This window comes from Pan troglodytes, chromosome 2, assembly GCF_028858775.2.
Source record: "Pan troglodytes isolate AG18354 chromosome 2, NHGRI_mPanTro3-v2.0_pri, whole genome shotgun sequence".
Taxonomy (NCBI): domain Eukaryota; kingdom Metazoa; phylum Chordata; class Mammalia; order Primates; family Hominidae; genus Pan; species Pan troglodytes.
This window is the reverse complement of record NC_086015.1, coordinates 197,779,418-197,798,970: the sequence shown is the minus strand read 5'-3', so window position 1 is coordinate 197,798,970 and position 19,553 is coordinate 197,779,418. Positions and strand designations below refer to the sequence as shown.

Genomic DNA, 19,553 nt, shown 5'->3' with positions numbered 1-19,553 from the left:
TGGATCTGAATTTTGAGGGACACTATTCAACCCACTGCATGTATTGTCACTGTAAGCCAGGCCTGTCAAGAAAGACGTTTTCCAAAATGCTTTAGTTTTGCAAATATTTACCATGTCCTTGTTAGGGACAGGGTCACATTGGATGCTGGGCCCTCGTGAGGACAGGAACATCCACCCTAGCCCTGTCTTCAGATAAGCTCCTCTCTGTCCCAGGCAGGATAATACGGGGGAGGGAGGAGAGTAGGTGAGTGGGGAGGGGGGTGGCAGCATGGTGTGGAGGGGTGAAGGGCCACGCTAGGCAGCTGGAATATTCTGCTTCCTACCTTAACTTACACCATCTCAGATTATTTTCCTTTCGTGTGTGATGAAGAGCAAGATGAGACAGGCCTTAGGATTTGCCAAGGAAGCCAGAGAGAGCCCTGACACCCAAGCCCTTTTGACCTGTGCAGAGAAAGAGGAAGAAAACCAGGAGGTGAGGAACGAGGACAAGGTCTCTCTGGCTGGAAAACTCTGGTCCCAGCAACAGTATCTTGAGAAACAGCAGGATACTGCGGACGGACGTGTGAAAGCTGCCTGCCGAGTGTTCTCTGCAGGCGACTCAGACAGCTGTCCTGTCTCGCTGAGGGAATAGTGGCCAAACCTAACACATGACATGTAACGGGCCCTTCCTGTTTACTGGCATGGAGTGGACAGGGCATTGAGCCTCCATGAGGGCCAGGGCTTGGGAATTCCAGAAGTCCCTCCCTGCTTGCCCAGTTGGTCACTTTATTTTTATTTTTTTTTAATCTGTTGATTGATTGAGATGGAGTCTTGCTCTATTGCCCAGGCTGGAGTGCAGTAGCACAATCTGAGCTCACTGCAACCTCCGCCTCCCAGATTCAAGTAATTCTCCTGCCTCAGCCACCCAAGTAGCTGGGATTACAGGCACATGTCACCACGCCCGGCTAATTTTTTGTATTTTTAGTAGAGACAGATGGTGTTTCACCATGTTGGCCAGGCTGGTCTCGAACTCCTGACCTCAGGTGATCTGCCCACTTTGGCCTCCCAAAGTGCTGGGATTACAGGCATGAGCCGTGGTGCGTAGCCCAGTTGGTCACTTTAAAAAGCTACTGTTTATGTTCAAAGCTAAGGGAAGCCTGAATGCCATAGGATCCTCCGGTTTCCCAGTTATACAAATGTTTTGAAGTTTTTTGGTCACTTAATGACTTATATTTTTAGCAATGTAGATGGAATAGTCAAATGCCCACTTGAAGCTTTTGAATAATTTACTTACTGGTAGTTAAGTTCACATGCTACATACCTTAATATATTCATTTTTAAATAATGTGATTTTTGGCCGGGTGCAGTGGCTCATGCCTGTAATCCCAGCACTTTGGGTGGCCAAGGCAGGCGGATTGCTTGAGCTCAGGAGCTCAAGACTAGCCTGGGCAACAGGATGAAACCCCGTCTCTACCAAAAATACAAAAAAAAATTGGCCGGGTATGGTGGCGCGTGCCTGTAGTCCCAGCAACTTAGGAGGCTGAGGCAGGAGGATCTCTTGATCCTGGAGGCAGAGGTTGCAGTGAGCCAAGATGGCGTCACCGCACTACAACCTGAGCTACAGAGTGAGACCCCATCTCAAAAACATAAGTAAATTATGTGATTTTCACTCATATTTCTTCAAAAACTGTATTCCCACTTTCACATGCATCTTTAATATCCACATCATTACCACCACCTAACACAGTGCTCCAGAGCCTGTCATCATGCCCAGCTACGTGATCCAGCCTTTGGGAATCGGCTTGTGATGCTGCCTCTAGAAAGTCCTCTCAAGCCACAAGGACCCATTTGCTGTTTGTGGTCACTGCAATGTAACTACTTACTCTATTCCTTGTGTTTTTTTTGGTTTTTTGTTTTGTTTCGTTTTATTTTGTTTTTTTGAGACGGAGTTTTGCTCTTGTTGCCGAGGCTGGAGTGCCGTGGCACGATCTTGGCTCACCACAACCTCTGCCTCCCGGGTTCAAGCGATTCTCCTGCCTCAGCCTCCCAAGTAGCTGGGATTACAGGCATGCACCACCATGCCCGGCTAATTTTGTATTTTTAGTAGAGACTGGGTTTCTCCATGTTGGTCAGGCTGGTCTCAAACTCCCAACCTCAGATGATCCGCCCACCTCGGCCTCCCAAAGTGCTGGGATTACAGGTGTGAGCCACCGGGCCCGGCCTATTCCGTTTTTTTATGCTAGAAATCTGATCTTTAAGTGTTGTTTAGGAGGTCATGTGCAGTGGCTCACGCCTGTAATCCCAACACTTTGGGAGGCCGACATGGGTGCATCACGAGGTCAGGAGTTCAAGACCAGCCTGACCAACGTGGTGAAAATCCTGTCTCTACTAAAAATACAAAAATTAGCTGGGTGTGGTGGCACGCACCTGTAATTCCAGCTACTCAGGAGGCTGAGGCAGGAGAATCGCTTGAACCTGGGAGGCGGAGGTTGCAGTAAGCCGAAATCGCGCCATTGCACTCCAGCCTAGGCAACAAGAGCAAAACTCCGTCTCAAAAAAAACCTTTTTTTTAAAAGTGTTCATTAAGCCAGGCACGGTGGCTCATGCCTGTAATGCCAGCACTTTGGGAGGCCGAGACGGGCAGATTGCCTGAGCTCAGGAGTTAGAGACCAGCCTGGGCAACGTGGTGAAACTCCGTCTCTACTAAAAATACAAAAATCAGCTGGGCGTGGTGGCGGGCGCCTGTAATCCCAGCTACTCAGGAGGCTGAGACATGAGAATCACTTGAACCCAGAAGGCGGAGGTTGCAGTGAGCCGGGATCGTGCCACTGTACTCCAGCCTGGGCAATAAAGTGAAAATCTGTCTCAAGAAAATAAATAAATAAATAAAAATAAATAAAAAATAAGTGTTGTTTACAGTAATATCAAACCTTTACAATTATGTCATGCCACCGGCTAAAGTTAATGCGTCTCCTTTTATTGATTTAAACAGATGACCTCTACAAGTAGCCAGAACTTACTCTAATTGAGGCCATTTGTCTTCATCAAAAATTTTTGGTTCCAAATAATTGAGAAAGTAACTCAAAGAAAGCTTGTAAGGACTTGAATATAGGCTGGGCGCAGTGGTTCAGGCCTGTAATCCCAGCACTTTGGGAGGCAGAGGCGGGCGGATCACGAGGTCAGGAGATCGAGACCACGGTGAAACCCCGTCTCTACTAAAAATACAAAAAATTAGCTGGGCGCGGTGGCGGGTACCTGCAGTCCCAGCTACTCGGGAGGCTGAGGCAGGAGAATGGTGTGAACCCAGAAGGCGGAGCTTGCAGTGAGTCGAGATCCCGCCACTGCACTCCAGCCTGCGCGACAGAGCGAGACTCCGTCTCAAAAAAAAGGACTTGAATATAAAATGGCTCCCTCTTTTCTAAGATTTCAATTTTTTTTTTTTTTTGGAAAAAATTCTCATCTATTACCTGGGCTCTTCACTACCTTAGACTCCTCTCACAGAGAGTGGGTGTGAGGCTGTGAGTAACTTCCTCCGTGGCCAGGATGGAGGAAGTGATGGGGAGTGCATTTGGACCGACAAAAACAAAAACTGCCTCCGAATGTTCTCCAAATGGCTTAACAATGTGATCCGACTGAGTCTGTGAAATAGAAGATCGTGGTGTATGTGACGCAGAGGAAAGCATTTTTTATATAGGTGCCCAGACCAAAGAGCCACGTTCCCATGAGGCCCTAGTGGGAAGTTATTTTCATGTCTTTCTAGCAACTGTTAGGAAATTATATTCCAAAAGGGGGCCAAAATATTAACAGAGCCCTGTGTGTCTTGGAATTCTGAAGAGAGAAGTAGAAGCCTCTGGAGTCTCTAGCAGTTCTTCAGAGCAGTGGTTCTCAAAGTGTGGGCCCTAGACCAGGATTACCTGGGAAACTGTGAGAAATGCAGGTTTGGGGGCTCCACCCAGATCTCCCAAATCTGAAACTGAGGGTGTGGTCCAGCAATCTGTATTTTATTTATTTATTTATTTGTTTATTTATTTATTTTTGAGACGGAGTCTCACTGTTGTCCAGGCTGGATTGCAGTGGCATGATCTCAGCTTGCTGCAACCTCCGCCTCCTAGGTTCAAGCGATTCTCCTGCCTCAGCCTCCCACGTAGCTAGGATTACAGACACACGCCACCTTGCCCAGCCAATTTTTGTATTTTTAGTAGAGACAGGGTTTCACTATGTTGACCAGGCTGGTCTCGCACTCCTAACCTCAGGTGATCGGCCTGCCTCGGCCTCCCAAGGTGCTGGGATTACAGGCGTGAGCCACCGCGCCCGGCCGCAGTCTGTATTTTAGCAAAACCCACAGGGTGCTTCTGATGTGCACCAGGGTTAGAGAACCACAGCTTTGCAAAAGCACTTATTGGGCACCTGTTGCAGTGGTTCGCAAACCTGGCCGCACGTTAGAATCATCTGGGGCACGTTTAAACGATCCACTTCCCGGTGACATCTCATACCCATGAAATCAGAATGTCTGGAAGTGGGAAGTAGGCATTCCTTGTTTTGTTTTGTTTGTACGACAGGGTCTCACTCTGTCCCCTAGGCTGGAATGCAGTGCCTCGATCACAGCTTCACTCCAGATCGCTGCTCAGCTGGGGATCTTAAAAAGCAGAATAGGCCGGGTGTGGTGGCTCACGCCTGTCATCCCAGCACTTTGGGAGGCTGAGGTGGGAGGATCACTCGTGGATCACTTGAGCCCAGGACTTTGAGACCAACCTGGGCAGTACAGTGAAACTGGTCTCTACAAAATATAAAATAAAATAAAAAAGATTCCTAGCTGACTCTGCTGTGCTGCAAAATTTGGGAAACACTAAATGACTGTGACTTCAAAGAGAAAGATAAGACACATCTTATAGGAAGCAGAAAGTGAGACGTGCCGTTAAAAAAAAGAGAGAGAGAAAATACCACAGGGGTCCTTTTGAATAAAATGTGACCTTGTTTTTAGAAAATGCCTCCTGACTTTGAGAATTCCCCTTTCTGTCTCCCTGCTTCTACTTGCAAGAATTTGGATTGGGTGCCTCTCACCACACTGTCACACTGCAAGTCACTGAGGACAATGACAGCAATCAGTCGCTACATGGAGCTGACCATCGAGCCTGTGCAGCAGGTGAGTGGCCATCGGTCATGGCCAGGTGTCTGAGAGGATGGGAAGCAGTCATGGAAGGCTTCCTGGAGGAGGTGATGCTTTAGCTGAGGGATGAGCAGGAGAAAACAAGAGAAGCAGGTAAAAAAGAAGGAGCTGTCCAAGGCTGCAGTGGAGGGGCAGATATGGGGGAGTGTTGGAGAGAAAAATATTTTCCCTGTCCCCTCTGATGAAACACGGAGTAACAAGAAAAAACAGCTTTAAATGTACAAAGGAAAATGTGGCTCAAGGAGGTGGCCAGATGATGGAGGCGTATATACCATATTAGGCTAAGTCAAGAAAAAGAGGTTTGGGGTTCTGGGGTGGGAGGCAAGGTGAGGGAGGACCTGTGTGGGAAATAAGGGTTTTCTTGCTATGCAGGTGAGAGTCTCTCGGGTGGAAGTAGCTCTCTTCCTGGTGCAGAAATATCTTTACAAATGGAAATTTCCTTTATGAAAGGGAAAATGTATACTCTCTTTTCAGGCAGTTAGGGGAGGTTAATAGCTTCTGCTTCTGCTGGTTTTCAAAGACCTTTAGATCTAAGGAATCCATATGCTAAAGAGGCGTATTTCGGGGTGGTATATGCTGGTACCCTTTAGGAGTGAGGGGAGATGAAAGGGCTGGAGGAGGCAGGGGTCGGGTCGTTTAGACACGGAGTCTATCATCTTTTTCTCTTTTTTTTTTTTTTTTTGAGACACTCTGTTGCCCATGCTGGAGTACAGTGGCATGATCTCAGCTCACTGCAGCCCCCCGGGTTCAAGTGACTCTCCTACCTCAGCCTCCAGAGAAACTGGGACTACAGGAGCCTGCCACCACGCCCAGCTAATTTTTGTATTTTTACTAGAGACGGGGTTTCACCATGTTAGCCAGGCTGGTCTCGATCTCTTGACCTCGTGATCTGCTGGCCTCGGCCTCCCAAAGTGCTGGGACTACAGGTGTGAGCCACTGCGTCCGGCCGTGTCTATCATCTTGAGAGTGATGGGAGTCGGGAGGCTTGAGTACTGGAGACTCAGGGTCAGATGTGCATTTTAGAGCCATCTGGGGAAGTTGTTGCGGGTGGCCTGGGGGAGAGGAGAGGAGCAGCCGAGCAGTCAGTCAGGGCCAGTTGGAAGCCCGAGGAAAAGGAAGTGTGGCCTAAACTGAGGTTGGAGCAGACGGAGAAGCAGAGACAGAGTTGAGCGAGTTGGGAAGTGGAGCGCTGGAGGGGTGAGGAGGTGCGGGTGAGGGACGGAGGGCTCCGGGTGACCCCCTGAGTTCTGGCCTACACGAGGGGTCCTCAGGAGGAAGAGAATTGGGAAAGAGGTGACGAGAAGTTCACCCCATGTCCCACTATTCCACCAAGACTGTCTTGTCGAGGTCACCGATGACCTCCAAGCTGCCAAATCCACCATCATTCCATTCTGAGAGTCCACGCACTCGGCTGCCAGCTGCTCCTGGCGTCTGTGGCCCCCACTCTTCTGTGTTTCCTGCCACCCTCACAGGCTCTTCTTTCCCCTCGGCCTCTGCTGGCTCCTCTGGGTAAGCTTGACTGTAGAGAGGGAGTCCAACGCCCTGTCCCAGGCAGGCTCCCTGCTCCTGGTGGGCCCTGCAGTCCCACAGTCCCCTCGCTCTGCACACCAGTTCTTGCTGACTTCCCCCATTCGTGTCTCCGTCCTTTCCCCTCCCCTCAGTTCCCATCTCGGCTGCCCAGCTGCCCATTCAGCTGTCACCATATGGCATCTCACGCTTACCTCGTCCAACACAGAATTCTGGATTTCCATGCCCAGACCGGCTCCTCTCCCCATCTTCCTCATCTTAGTAAATGACGCACTGTCTTTGCAGTGGTTCGAGCCCAAAATTCCTCTCTTTCCCTGGCCACACCCCCATGCCCATCCATTCCTTTTGAGAGTCCTGTAAATGCTTCCTTATTTAAACTAGGTCTTGAGTCCAGCAGCCTCCTGGCTGTCATCCTCTTCACTTCTTCTGTGGTCCTGCCCTGCCCATCTCTAACGAGCAGCCAGAAGGATCATTCACAAATGTAAATGACATCTTGTTCCTCCTTTGTTTAAAACACTCCTCTGGGCCAGAGCTCTTGGTGGCCCACACCTGTAATCCTAATACTTTGGGAACCTGAGGTAGGAGTTCGCTTGAGCCCAGGAGTTCGAGACCAGCCTGGACCACATAGCGAGACCCCGTCTCTCGTCTCCTGTTCACTCCTGTCTAGCTGCACAGAGTTTCTCTCCATTCCTCTGCCCAGAATGCTCTCCCTCCTGATTTTTCACAGCTGCCTCTTTCTTGTCTTTCCAGCTTCAATGTAAATGTCTTCTTCTCCAGAGCTCTTCCCTAACCACCCAGTCCGAAGCAGGACCCCTCTGTCCTTCTACTCTATTTTATTACCTATTGAAATTCTCTGCAAAGCACTTATCACGATCTTTTACTTTGGTTTGTCTGTGTCCTGCTGAGATGTAAACTTTATCTCCTGTCTCGTTGACTCCTGGTGCCTATAACCTTGCAGTCCTGGGCTCTCAGTAAAGGTGTGTTTTGAATATATGGTCCAGTGGTGAGGGCCCCTGCCAGGCTGCCCAGACACACCGGTGCCCGGAGAGACTCGGCTGAGAGAGAGGTTTTGCTCTTTGCTGTTGTTGCTCCTTGTATACTGGGTGCACAGAACCTTGTGTATGACCTAAGTGAAGTTCAGAGAGATTCAGAGCATGCCTTTGTAGCTAAGAGCCCGCTTCAGCCATTAAACCATCCTTCCGAAGGGAGGGAGGAGGCAGGGTGTGTGGGGAACCCTTGGGAAGGCACGGGAGTTCCTGCAGCATCTGGCCAAAGCTTTGCACTGGGAAGTTCTACATCATGGGACTTCTGAAGGAGAATGTGTAAAAGTTGTATTCACTTTAACCCTTCCAGTAGCTCAGTGTCGAAGGGATTCTTGTTGGGGAACAGACTCCATGAAAGAAGAGTGTGTTCCACCTTCATTCCCTCCCACTGAAGCCCACAAGTGCATCTTTGAGCTTCCACCCAGTTTTTTCCTTCTGTGTCCATCAGAGGGCTAGAGGGAGCCCCGAGCCCCACTGTCCAGCTGGGCTGGCAGGTGCCTCCCTCAGCACTAGGGGCACCCCTCCCATCACAGCCTGTCTACTGAGGGTTAAGGACTTGCCAGGCTCTGAGTAAACAACAGCAGCCAACACTTACGTGGTACTTATGGGCCAGAGTACTGGTCTAAGTGCTTTACACACATTAACTTGCCCCCACAGCCGACTCCTGAGTATTATACTCATTTTACAGATAAGGAAACCGGGGGTTGGAGCAGTTAAGTGACCTGCTCAAGGTCACACAGTTTGTCAGTGATAGAACCGGATTCAGACCTGTCTCTACCCGAGTTTGTGCCACTGACCTCTATGCTGTACAGCCTTGTACTTGGCATAATGACACCAAGTAAACACTTGATAAATGGCGATTTATTATTAATAAAATAATACTATTTACCATGTAAGTGTTAATAAAAATGAGCCCAACAACTGTATGAGGAAGGATCCTAGTGTGTTTTGCATTGCCATAAAGGAACACCTGAGGCTGGGTAATTTTGAAAGAATAGAGGTTTATGTGGCTCGTGGTTCTGCATGTTTATGTGGCGCCAGCATCTGCACTGGTGAGGCCTCAGGCTGCCTCCACTCATGGGGGAAGGCAAAGGCAAGCAGGCTTCACATGGCAGGAGAGAGAGGAAGGGGTGCCAGGCTCTTTCTAACAAGCAGTTCTTGCAGAACAAAGTGAGAGCTCACTCACCAGAAGGGCCCTTCCCCCAGGATCCAGACACCTCCCACCAGGCCCCACTTCCAACACTGGGATCACATTTCAACATGAGACACGCTGGGGCCAAACAAACCACATCCAAACCATAGCAGAGAGATACTATTATTATTTCTATTTTGTTTTATTTTTATTTTTTCTTTTATTCTTTCCTTTTTTTTTTTTTTTGAGACAGAGTCTCGCTCTGTCGCCCAGGCTGGAGTGCAGTGGCACAATCACGGCTCACTGTGACCCACACCTCCTGTGTTCAAGAGATTCTCGATTCTCATGCCTCAGCCTCCCAAATAACTGAGACTATGGGCATATGCCACCATGCTTGGCTATTTTGTGTGTGTGTATTTTTAGTAGAGAAGGGGTTTCGCCATGTTGTCCAGGCTGTTCTCGAACTCCTGACCTCAAGTGATCCGCCTGCCTCAGCCTCCCAAAGTGCTGGGATTACAGGTGTGAGCCACCGTGCCTGGCCTGTATCTATTATTATTATTTTATTAACAATTAATAATGTTATTTTAAATTGAGGCACAGAGAGATTAAGTAACTTGCCCAAGATCCCACAGTTAGAAAAATCACAGAAACAGGATTCAAACTAAGCCTGCCCGATTCAGGGACCTGGGCTTTTATGAAGAGAATATGCTCTCTGTGCTGCCACTTTGTACCTGCTCGGTTAGCAGTTTCAAACACTGTTGTAATGTGAATGTCCCAATGGGCAAGATTGTGGGGAAACAGGCACCCTGTTGGCCGTGTCCACTGATACATATCCCATTAGAAGGGCCATCTGGAAATGGGTAAGGAGAGCTGCAGAGATGCTCCCTTGTTTTCCCAGCAACCCCCCCTGAGCACTGGTCCTAAGGAGCGATTTTTCAGGAGATGCAGGGGGAGCAGCACTGTGGTTCAGGCTGAGGCTCCAGAGGGGCAGAGGGGTCCCATGGGGCCATATGGATCAAATCCTGCATCCTCGGCTTGGAGTGTTTGAAAATTCTGTTTTATCTTTTGACGCAGGTGTGGTCAGGCCTTGGGCATTTATAGAATTTGTCATTGTTGTTCCTGGGAGGCATCTGCTTCCCCACTCCCATCCAGAGCCTTCTGTTTCAGCATCCTTCCCAGCTGGGAAGCAGGGTGGCCCCTCACCTGTGTTCCTGCTTCCAGAATGCTGCCTTTGTTTCTCTTGTGGATTTTCTCTGCCAGTCCACCTGACTCTGAAAGGAGCTTGTGCACCTAACCCATCAAGGGCTGAAGCCCCGCTGGATTTGGGTCGAGTACTCATAGCCATTCTCCTCATGTGTCCCAGGCATTTACATCTGAGCCCCATGACACCCCCTCACTGGAGGCAAAGCAGGGATTATCATCCCCTTTTATAGATTAGGAAACTGAGACTCAGAGAGGACAACTTTCTTTCTTAGGTGATGTGGTTTGGATGTGTCCCCACGCAAATCTCATCGTGAATTCCCACGTGTTGTGGGAGGGACCCAGTGGGAGGTAATTGAATTATGGGGTCGAGTCTTTCCTGTGCTGTTCTCGTGACAGTGAATTAATCTCACGAGATCTGATGGTTTTATAAAGAGGAGCCCCCCTACACAAGCTCTCTCTTTGCCTGCTGCCATCCATGTAAGACGTGACTTGCTCCTCCTTTGCCTTCTGCCATGATTGTGAGGCCTCCCCAGCCATGTGGAACTGTAAGTCCATTAAACCTCTTCTTCTTCCCAGTCTTGGGTATGTCTTTGTCAGCAGCATGAAAACAAACTAATACATTAGATCACATGGTTAATTAGTGGAAGATGCTGGTCTAGAAAGCAGGTTGTCTGCCCTGTCATGTGTCAGTGGAATGATGTGAATCCTGCAGGACTTCAAAAGTTCAGCGGGTGGAGCTTTGTAGATCTCTGAGGAGTCCCCATGAGCCCATGGGGGGAAGCTTTGGTCTGAGACAGATAGATAGATTGGTAGATAGATAGATACATAAATAGATAGATACATAGATAGATACATACATAGATAGATACATAGAAAATCTCACAAGTTTCTTTCTACCTTAAACCTTCCTAATTCATCCCAACTCACTTTCATCCCCTGCTGGTGGGCATGAGGAAGGCCTCTCTGGGGTGCGTTTTTAGCAGAAGCTATACAGATTTCAAATGTACATACTCTCTTTAATCCAGCAATTCCGCCTCTAGGAATTTATCCTTTACTCTGAAATCTTGGATGTACAGTGTAATTTACTGCAGTCAGTATTGATTGCAAAAGCAAGAGACTGGAAACACATTAAGCACCCATTAGTAGGGGATGGGTTAATAGACTGGGAACACCTGAAATGCTACCCAAAACCTCCCAGATCTTCTGATACAGAGCTATCTCTAAGGCATAGTGTTAGGTGAAAAAAAGCAAGGTGCTTAAGAGAATGGAGTGTGTGCTACCATTTTGGAAATCGGGGGAAATATGTGTACATGCATTTGGTTGTATATGTATAGAGTATCTGGAGGGATACACAAGACACAGGGCACTGGCTGCCCTGGGGAGAACTGGATGGCCAGGACAGGAGAGCACAGGTAGATGCTGCCCTGCACACCCTTTTGTACATATTGAACACTGAAGTATGTGAATGCTTTGACAATTCAACCATCAAAACTAAACTACGTGTCCTTGCCTGCCCTTTCTCACACACCTTGCAGGCAGGCTGCAGTGCCACCAGGCTGCCAGGTGACGGACAGATGAGCGCCGGAGATGCGTCCCTGCGGGAGCCCCCGTCGTACCCTCCCGTTCAGGTCATCCGGGCCCGGGTGTCTTCCGGCAGCTCCTCTGAGGTCTCCTCCATCAACTCCGACCTGGAGGTACACGGCTGTTGCCTGCTGGGCGGGTGCGTGGGTGCCATCGTTCGCCGACACTTGCTGGGTGCTCCTTGGGACTTGCACAGCTGTTCTCATCTTATCCACGTTAACTTCATACCTGCTAAATAATGAATGAAGCCAGGCGCGGTGGCTCACGCCTGTAATTCCAGCACTTGGGGAGGCTGAGGCAGGTGGATCACCTGAGGTCAGGAGTTTGAGACCAGCCTGGCCAACATGGAGAAACCCTGTCTCTACTAAAAATACAAAAATTAGCCAGGCTTGGTGGTTCGCACCTGTAATCCCAGCTACTCGGGAGGCTGAGGCATGAGAATCACTTGAACCCGGGAGGTGGAAATTGCAGTGAGCCGAGATCATGCCACTGCACTCCAGCTTAGCCAACAGAGCGAGACTCCGTCTAAAAAAAAAGTCTCGGTGCTTCTCAAACTGATTTGCCCATGGGAGCTTTTCTTCCCCCGAGGAGCACCAGCTACATCCTGCTGTATTAGTGGGGCCATACACAAGTGGGCCCTGTCGTGGGCACCACGGCTGACACCTGTATAAACTTTACCTCATTTTGAGCTTTTATGTCTGTGAATAAAACACACGTCACAGCTTGGATCACACACAGGCGTAACTCTCAGGTCTGAGCTGTTCTCTCTCTTGGTCCCACCGCTGTGGTTCCCAGCCCCATTCAGCGAGGAGGTTTCCATCTGTCTGTGGAAAAATGAGAACCGCAAGGACAATGTAGCGGCCGCTTGTATGTCAGTAGACAATTGCCAGCTGTCTTTTGGTGCGGGGAGAGGACTGTCTTCCATTTTGAGTTTGTGTCCTCCCAACTGTTTTGGTGTTAAATGCCCTTTTAGGAAAGAATGGTAATAGTAAGCAGTAGTTGGTGTTGAGTTTTTGGTTTGGGTTTTAATTGGCCTTATTTGGCAAAATAATCAATTAGCCATTGTAAGTCCCCTAGATTGGTTGAACTTAAACTGACCCTTGAAATCTGAAACTCAGAACCACTGACTGGGATGAAGTCTGGATTCCTCAGGGTGGCAGTCCAGGCCTTTCACAGCCTGCCCGGCCTCACACGCCCCCCTCCCCTCACCGGGAGCACTGCCTGGCCACGGACTCTTCTCTGGCCCTTTCGCCACAGGTCAGAATCTGACCCAGAGGCTAGCGGCTCCTTCCTCTGAGTGCCCAGAGCACGTACCTTTCTTTCCTTCTTTTTTTTTTTTTGAGAAGGAGTTCTCACTCTGTCACCCAGGCTGGAGTGCAGTGACGCGATCTCAGCTCACTGCAACCTCCGCCTCCCGGGTTCAAGAGATTCTGGTGCCTCAGCCTCCCCAGCAGCTAGGATTACAGGTGCCCGCCACCACACCCGGCTAATTTTTGTATTTTTAGTAAAGATGAGGTTTCACCATGTTGGCCAGGCTGGTCTTGAACTCCTGACCTCAGGTGATCCACCCACCTCGGCCTCCCAAAGTGCTGGGATTACAGGCGTGAGCCACCGCACCCAGCCTAGAGCACATACCTTTCTGACACCACTTCCACTGCTGGCCGTGTGCCCCGGGAGCCACAGCGGCCTGGGTCGCCTTTGCATCTCTCTGTCCCTGCACCCTGGAGCACAGCTGGCCCCTGAGGGCTGGGTTTGAGTTAGGGACTCTGCATCCTTTGGGTTCATATTCCTGTATCATTCTGTGTTGTGTGGTTCTTGGATCCGGTCTCAGAATTTGTAGGGTACCCAAGGCACGTGGCTGGCAGCCTGGAGCCAGCAGTCTTGGCAGAGATCTAAGGCTAAAGGGGACCGGAGTGAGCATGATGGCAGAGTGCATTCAGTGAGCAGGGACAGTGAAGTTGGTGACTCAGGGATGGCGACGGGGAGGGAGAAGCAACATTTGTTCTGTGGAAACAAGGTTGACTCTTGCCGCCCACCCTCAGTTGAGGTAAGGACTGCACGGTGAACTTGAAAAATTCAGAAATCTGTCCTTATGGCTGATTTGGGCTGTTTTCTTGTTTTTCAGTCTTTGTTCTTTCTCTACTCTTATCTCTCTCTTTTCTAGAAATCGATTGTTAAAAATATGTAAATTCCGGCCAGGCACGGTGGCTCATGCCTGTAATCCCAGCACTTTTTGGGAGGCAGAGGCGGGTGGATCACCTGAGGTCAGAAGTTTGAGACCAGCCTGGCGAACGTGGCGAAACCCCATCTCTACTAAAAATACAAAAATTAGCCTGGCATGGCCAGGCGGGGTGGCTCACACCTGTAATCCCAGTACTTTGGGAGGCCAAGGTGGGCGGATCATCTGAGGTCGGGAGTTCGAGACCAGCCTGACCAACATGGAGAAACCCAGTCTCTACTAAAAATACAAAATTAGCCAGGCGTGGTGGCGCATGCCTGTAATCCCAGCTACTCAGGAGGCTGAGGTGGGAGAATTGCTTGAACCCAGGAGGTGGAGGTTTCGGTGAGCAGAGATCATGCCATTGCACTCCAGCCTGGGCAACAAGAGCGAAACTCCATCTCAAAAAAAAAAAAAAGAAAATTAGCCAGGCGTGGTGGCGGGTGCCTGTAATCCCAGCTACTACTGGGCAGGAGAATCGTTTGAACCCGGAGGGGCGGAGATTGCAGTGAGCCGAGATCACGCCACTTCACTCCAGCCTGGGTGAGAGTGAAACTCCGCCTCAAAAAAAAAAACAACAAGTAAATTCCAAGAAGACGGGGTCACATACTTAAATTAAGCAAGTGGAAATGAACGCTTTTGCCCATGCAAAAGGAATATACTTCTAGAAGTTCAGCCGCTGCAGCCTCCCTCCCCATAACCCTCACCCACCTCCCACCACAGTCTTCCTCCTTCATGCCCTAAAACATACAGATAATACAAATGACAAAGCCGCTGAGGTCCTGTAAAGAGATAGCTTAATACCAAACTAAACATAGATAATAGCAGGTCAAACAGGATTGTAAAGTTTCAAATATAGACTGAATATAGACTTACAACAAATGAGCAAGAAATCTTTTTTCAGGTGTGTGATCCCCTGGTCCTTCTGGTAACCTATATTTTCTGTTCTTCTTCTTCTTCTTCTTTTTTTTCTTTTTGAGACAGAGTCTTGCTCTGTCACCAGGCTGGAGTGCCGTGGCGCAGTCTCGGCTCACTGCAACCTCCGCCTCCCAGGTTCAAGCGATTCCCCTGCCTCAGCCTCCTGAGTATCTGGGACTATAGGCATGCACCACCATGCCCGGCTAATTTTTTTTAATATTTTAGTAGAGACGAGGTTTCACCATGTTGGCCAAGATGGTCACGATCTCCTGACCTCGTGACCTGCCCACCTCAGCCTCCCAAAGTGCTGGGATTACAGGCATGAGCCACCGTGCCCAGCCTATTTTCTGTTCTTAAAAGCAATAAATGTTTCTGGGCTGGGCACGGTGGCTCACGCCTGTAATCCCAGCACTTTAGGAGGCAGAGACAGGCCGAGACAGGTGGATTGCCTGAGCTCAGGAGTTCAAGACCAGCCTGGACAACATGGTGAAACCCTGTCTCTACTAAAAATACAAACCCCGTCTCTACTGAAAATAAAAATTTTTTAAATTAGCTTGGCGTAGTGGTACAAGCCCATAGTCCCAGCTACTTGGGAGACTAAGGTGGGAGGATTGCTTGAGCCCGGAAGGCGGAGGTTGCAGTGAGCCGAGATTGTGCCACTGCACTCCAGCCTGGGCATCAGAGTGAGACCCTGTCTGAAAACAAAACAAAACAAAAATAAATGTTTTGGTAGAAAATTTGGAAAAGGGGCTGGGCTTGGTGGCTCACACCTGTAATCCCAGCACTTTGGGAGGCTGAGGCGGGTGGATTACCTGAGGTCAGGAGTTCAAGACCAGCCTGGGCAACATGGTCAAACCCCATCTCAACTAAAAATACAAAAATTAGCCGGGTATGGTGGCGCATGCCTGTAATCCCAGCTACTCGGGAGGCTGAGATACGAGAATCACTTGAACTCGGGAGGCGGAGGTTGCAGTGAGCCGAGATCGAGCCATTGCACTCCAGCCTGGGCACCAAGAGCAAAACTGCATCTCAAAAAAATAACCCAAGAAACAAAAATTAGCCAGGCGCAGTGGCACGCGCCTGTAATCCCAGCTACTCAGGAGGCTGAGGCAGGAGAATCACTTGAACCTGGGAGGCGGAGGTTGCAGTGAGTCAAGATCAAGCCACCGCACTCCAGCCTGGACGATAGAACGAGACTCTGTCTCAAAAAAAAAAAAAAAAAAGAAAGAAAGAAAAGAAAAAGAAAATGAAAAGAAAGTTTGCGAAGTGTAAAAAATGTGAAGAAGAAAATTGAAATTAACCCTCAAGCCTACCAACCAATGGCCGCCTCCAGGTGGTGAGGTTGGGCCGGCCTGACACGCCCCCCTGTTTGCTTGAAGCAATATTCCTTGAAGATCCTGGTTCGTCTGCGGCCGAAGGTGGGCGAGGCGGTGTCTTGGAGCAGATGAAGTGTCACTACACTTCGCCTGGCTGTTGGGTCACTCATACAGCGCACATTTTCTGCCGGTGGGATTTTGAAGGAAACATCCGTGAGGGACCAATAGACTGGCCCCAGCCCACCGCATAGGGTGGCAGGCACTTGGTAAACCAGTCACAGTTGAGAGTCTGGTCCCCCGCCTTGTTCTTCCAGACCATACCCTGGAGAGACAGAGCATAAGATTGATGTCAGGGCCTTACGTCCTCACTTCCTCTGGTTCGTGACTTCTTTTGCTCCCAAGAGAATTGCATAATTCAAATATTTCATGGCGTTGGGCTCAGACCACCCAGGGCGTCTGTCTCTGCTCTTGGACTGCCCCTGGCCTGGCTGCCAAGGCTGGCTGCGGTTCCCTCAGCCACCTCCCGTTGTCTGTCTGTTACTCACCAACTCGGCTTCCGTTTGATCCCTTGGGTTGATGAGTGAACGCTCTCTGACTCCCACTGTCAGGGCCTGTGGGCCTGGGAGCCACTCTGTGTCTTTAAGGTGACGTGTTTACCTTATCTATGGTCCTTTCTGATTTGGCAACTTAACTCTGGGATGCGGTGGTGGTTTTATGTCCAAGTTCTTGGGGCATGGACCGACTGTTTTGAATACTTCTTGCAGTACGCTAGGGGAAGTGGAGAATTGAGTGGTGCCTCAACACACCGTGGTACCCCCAGCACTCCAGTTCATAAAGTGTTTGAAATCCATTAACAAGAAAAGCGGTGCTCATTGCGAACAGTGACTATGCTAGGCACGGTATGGGCTATTGTTTCCCAGCACCGTTTGCCTTAACAGCCTGAGTCAGGAGACTGGGACTAGGTAAGTTTAAGTCACTTACCTAAGAAAACATAATAATGGTGATAAGAAGAAGTGGCAGGGCTGGGGTTTGAACCCAGTTCTGTCTGCTCTGAAGCCTCTCTTATCAACCACTGCACTCCACTGCCTTGGCAGAGACTGGTACCCAGGGAGGTGTGCAGGAGCATGTTTATTATCCATTATTCCCATTTTACAGACGAGAAAACCGACCCTCTGCCCAGGTGTCTTTTCACTCCAGCTGTGCTCTGACTCTGTTCTCAAGGAGTGTCAGAACAGGAGATGGCTGAGACAGACAGGACCGTGGGCATGTGGGGCTCGCGTGGAGGGAGAACTTGACTGCACTGGTTAGGGTACCAGACGAATCATGTCATGTGGGAGCCTCAGTGTGACCAGTAACTGTGTAGAGAGGGCTTTTTCCTGGGCTGTGCAGATTTCTCTACATCTCCATAGCAGACGGCATACTCCACGGAGACAGTGGATCCATCCATTCATTCATTTACTAGCCCACCCATTCAGTACAACGTCAGCCTCACTCCTGGCAAAGCCATCCGAAGGGCACAATGAACAGATGTTGAATAAGGGTTCCTGAGCTCAGAGTCCCGTGCCTGGGGTCTACATGTAGGTGACAGAGGCCCAGAGAGAGCAGGACTTATGGGAGTGACCCCTCACTTTCTGGGACAGCCAGAACCTATATTATAAATGCAGGCTTGACTTCCCCCAGCATTGAAACTGCTGAGGATATCCCATTTCACTGTCGTTTTTACCTAAATGGGTCAGGGGTATGTGTGACAGCAGGGACGGGACCAAACACGTGTGCTGTGAAAGGCCCGAAGTTCGCTGCTCCTGTAGGTTGAATTTATTTTTTTTTCTTTTCTTTTTTTTTTTGAGACAGAGTCACCCAGGTTTGAGTGCAATGGCGCAATCTCGGCTCAGGGCAACCTCCACCTCCCAGGTCCAAGCGATTCTCCTGCTTTAGCCTCCCTAGTAGCTGGGACTGCAGGCACCTGCCACCACACCCAGCTAATTTTTTGTATTTTTAGTAGAGATGGGGTTTCACCATGTTGGCCAGGATGGTCATGAACTCCTGACCTGAGGTCATCCACCCGCCTCAGCCTCCCAAGGTGCTGGGATTACAGGCGGGAGCCACCGTGCCCAGCCTCCTGTACCTTTTAAAGGCTTCCTTTTCTTTCTTTCTTTTTCTTTAGCCTCTGGGATTCAAGAAAAGGTTCAGTCCACCTTTGTGACAAAAGTACATTTATAGACAGCATCTAGTCAATTTTTCCCTTCTGTGCTTCCCAGCATTGCAAGAGACGGGGTATAAGCTTTATAGGAATTCTGCAAGGAGGCTGTTTCTGTCATTGGAACAGAGTCTGCATAGTGAAGAACGCCTGTGCCTGGAGCCAGTGCAGTCCTGTGTGGGTGTGCGTGTGCATGCCCATGTGTGGGTGTACCTGTGTGGGCCATGAGAACAGTGCTAAATGCCAGATTGCTCTGTCTGAAGAGGGCCAAGTCCCAGGCCCGTGTGTTCCTGTTAATTCTGTGCCTAAGGCTCTTGATAACCCAACTGCTTGTTCTCTCTCCAAACTTTCTGGCACCAGCAGATAAGGGCATATTCCCCTGGATGTCTGCCCTTTTTAAAGCCAAATCATTCGTTCTGGGAAAAAAGTATGCATGAGAAAGATGCTTCACTGGGCCCCAAAGGGAAACGGGCTGTGCAGGGGAAAGAACCTTGACCCAGGAGTCAGATGCACATAGGGGCTTCTGAGACGGAGTCTTGCAACCTCCGCAACCTCCACCTCCCGGGTTCAAGTGATTTTCCTGCCTCAGCCTCCCGAGTAGCTGAGATTACAGGCATGCGCCACCACGCCTGGCTAATTTTGTATTTTTAGTAGAGATGGGGTTTCTCCATGTTGGTCAGGCTGGTCTCGAACTCTCGATCTCAGGTGATCTGCCCGCCTCAGCCTCCCAAAGGGCTGGGATTACAGGTGTGAGCCGCCGCACCCAGCACTGAGTCACTTCTTACACACAGAAAAGCTTCCATCAGGAAAACAGAAAAGTAAACCACCAGCAAAATGTGTGAATGAATCTTGGTAGCACAGCAGTGCAGGCTGCTGTCTGCGCAGAAACCACTCTGGAAAACTTCTGTACTCTTAGTCTCTAGAGGCATTTCCAATCCAGCTCCCCAGATCCAGGTAAGAGCCTCGTTACTTCCTCCTGGACTGGGGCAGGAGCTCCTGATTGCGATGCAGGCGCGCTCTGCCTCCTTTCATTTCTGTCCTGCAGGGAATATAGCAGGATTTTCCAACACTCGACCCCAGCCCGATGCTTCCCTGCTTGAGGCCTTCTGGGCGCCTTGCTGCTTACACTTTTAAGCCCAGGCTTCTAAGCCTGAGCTCCAGAACACCTCCCCATCTGTGCCATCTTTGCAGGTCCTTCCCCATGCACCCAGCCAGCTTTCTCTTCTCTGGGTTTCTCTGCCTATCTGTCTTCTCCTACCTTTCGCTGTCCTG

The 19,553-nt window shown here is 49.7% G+C and overlaps 1 protein-coding gene across 9 annotated transcripts in view; it reads left to right on the top strand.

The window, feature by feature from the left end:
- Window positions 1-19,553, top strand: part of TMEM44 (transmembrane protein 44) — a 45,892-nt gene that overhangs the window by 18,346 nt on the left and 7,993 nt on the right. For 5 of the 9 annotated variants that reach the window (XM_063806427.1, XM_024355873.3, XM_054682406.2 and 2 more), the window contains exons 7-9: window positions 344-472; window positions 5,018-5,122; window positions 11,587-11,745. In XM_063806427.1, coding sequence (XP_063662497.1) covers window positions 344-472; window positions 5,018-5,122; window positions 11,587-11,745 — 393 coding nt within the window. Of the gene's footprint in view, window positions 1-343; window positions 473-4,960; window positions 5,123-11,586; window positions 12,366-19,553 lie in introns of those variants that run through there. The other 4 variants (XM_054682407.2, XM_054682408.2, XM_054682409.2 and 1 more) reach the window with 2 other exon arrangements.